The sequence below is a fragment of the Dipodomys ordii genome, unplaced genomic scaffold (assembly GCF_000151885.1).
Source record: "Dipodomys ordii isolate 6190 unplaced genomic scaffold, Dord_2.0 Scaffold202, whole genome shotgun sequence".
NCBI classification, from domain to species: domain Eukaryota; kingdom Metazoa; phylum Chordata; class Mammalia; order Rodentia; family Heteromyidae; genus Dipodomys; species Dipodomys ordii.
The window spans coordinates 661,987-662,361 of record NW_012267418.1 but is presented as its reverse complement, the minus strand read 5'-3'; the positions used below and the strand labels follow the sequence as shown (position 1 = coordinate 662,361).

General features: G+C 45.1%; 1 protein-coding gene across 2 annotated transcripts in view; it reads right to left on the bottom strand.

Moving 5' to 3' along the window:
• The window catches only part of LOC105999836 (H-2 class II histocompatibility antigen, E-S beta chain-like), a 16,987-nt gene that overhangs the window by 5,683 nt on the left and 10,929 nt on the right, over positions 1 to 375 (bottom strand). The window contains exon 1 of one of the 2 annotated variants that reach the window (XM_013034965.1): positions 309 to 330. The exons of the other annotated variant lie outside the window; for it this stretch is intronic. Within the exon in view, the coding sequence (XP_012890419.1) occupies positions 309 to 315 (7 nt within the window). The 5' untranslated portion in view covers positions 316 to 330. Of the gene's footprint in view, positions 1 to 308; positions 331 to 375 lie in introns of those variants that run through there. 2 annotated transcript variants of the gene reach the window in all.

Genomic DNA, 375 nt, shown 5'->3' with positions numbered 1-375 from the left:
ATGATTTGTTCTAGTTCCATCCATTTCCCTGCAAAGGCCATTGTTTTGTTCTTTTTAATGGCTGTGTAATATTCCATTGTATATAGGTACCACAACTTATGGATGCATTCAACCTTCATGGGACTTCTGGGTTGTTTCTGTATCGTGGTACTGTGAGCAGTTGCTTAGTCCTTGTTATATTCAGAACAGTCCTTGCTGCAACTTTCCCCTTGTGGGACTGTTTTTGTGAAAGGCTCCTGAAGTGCCTTTCATGAGTGGATCTGAAGGACCTGTGGATTTTCTGGGCAGGGGTGGGTTGGAGCCCTCACCTGTCATCTGATGACAGAAGGCCCACAGGCCAGCCTGGGCATAAAGTGGATCCTCACTGTAAATAAT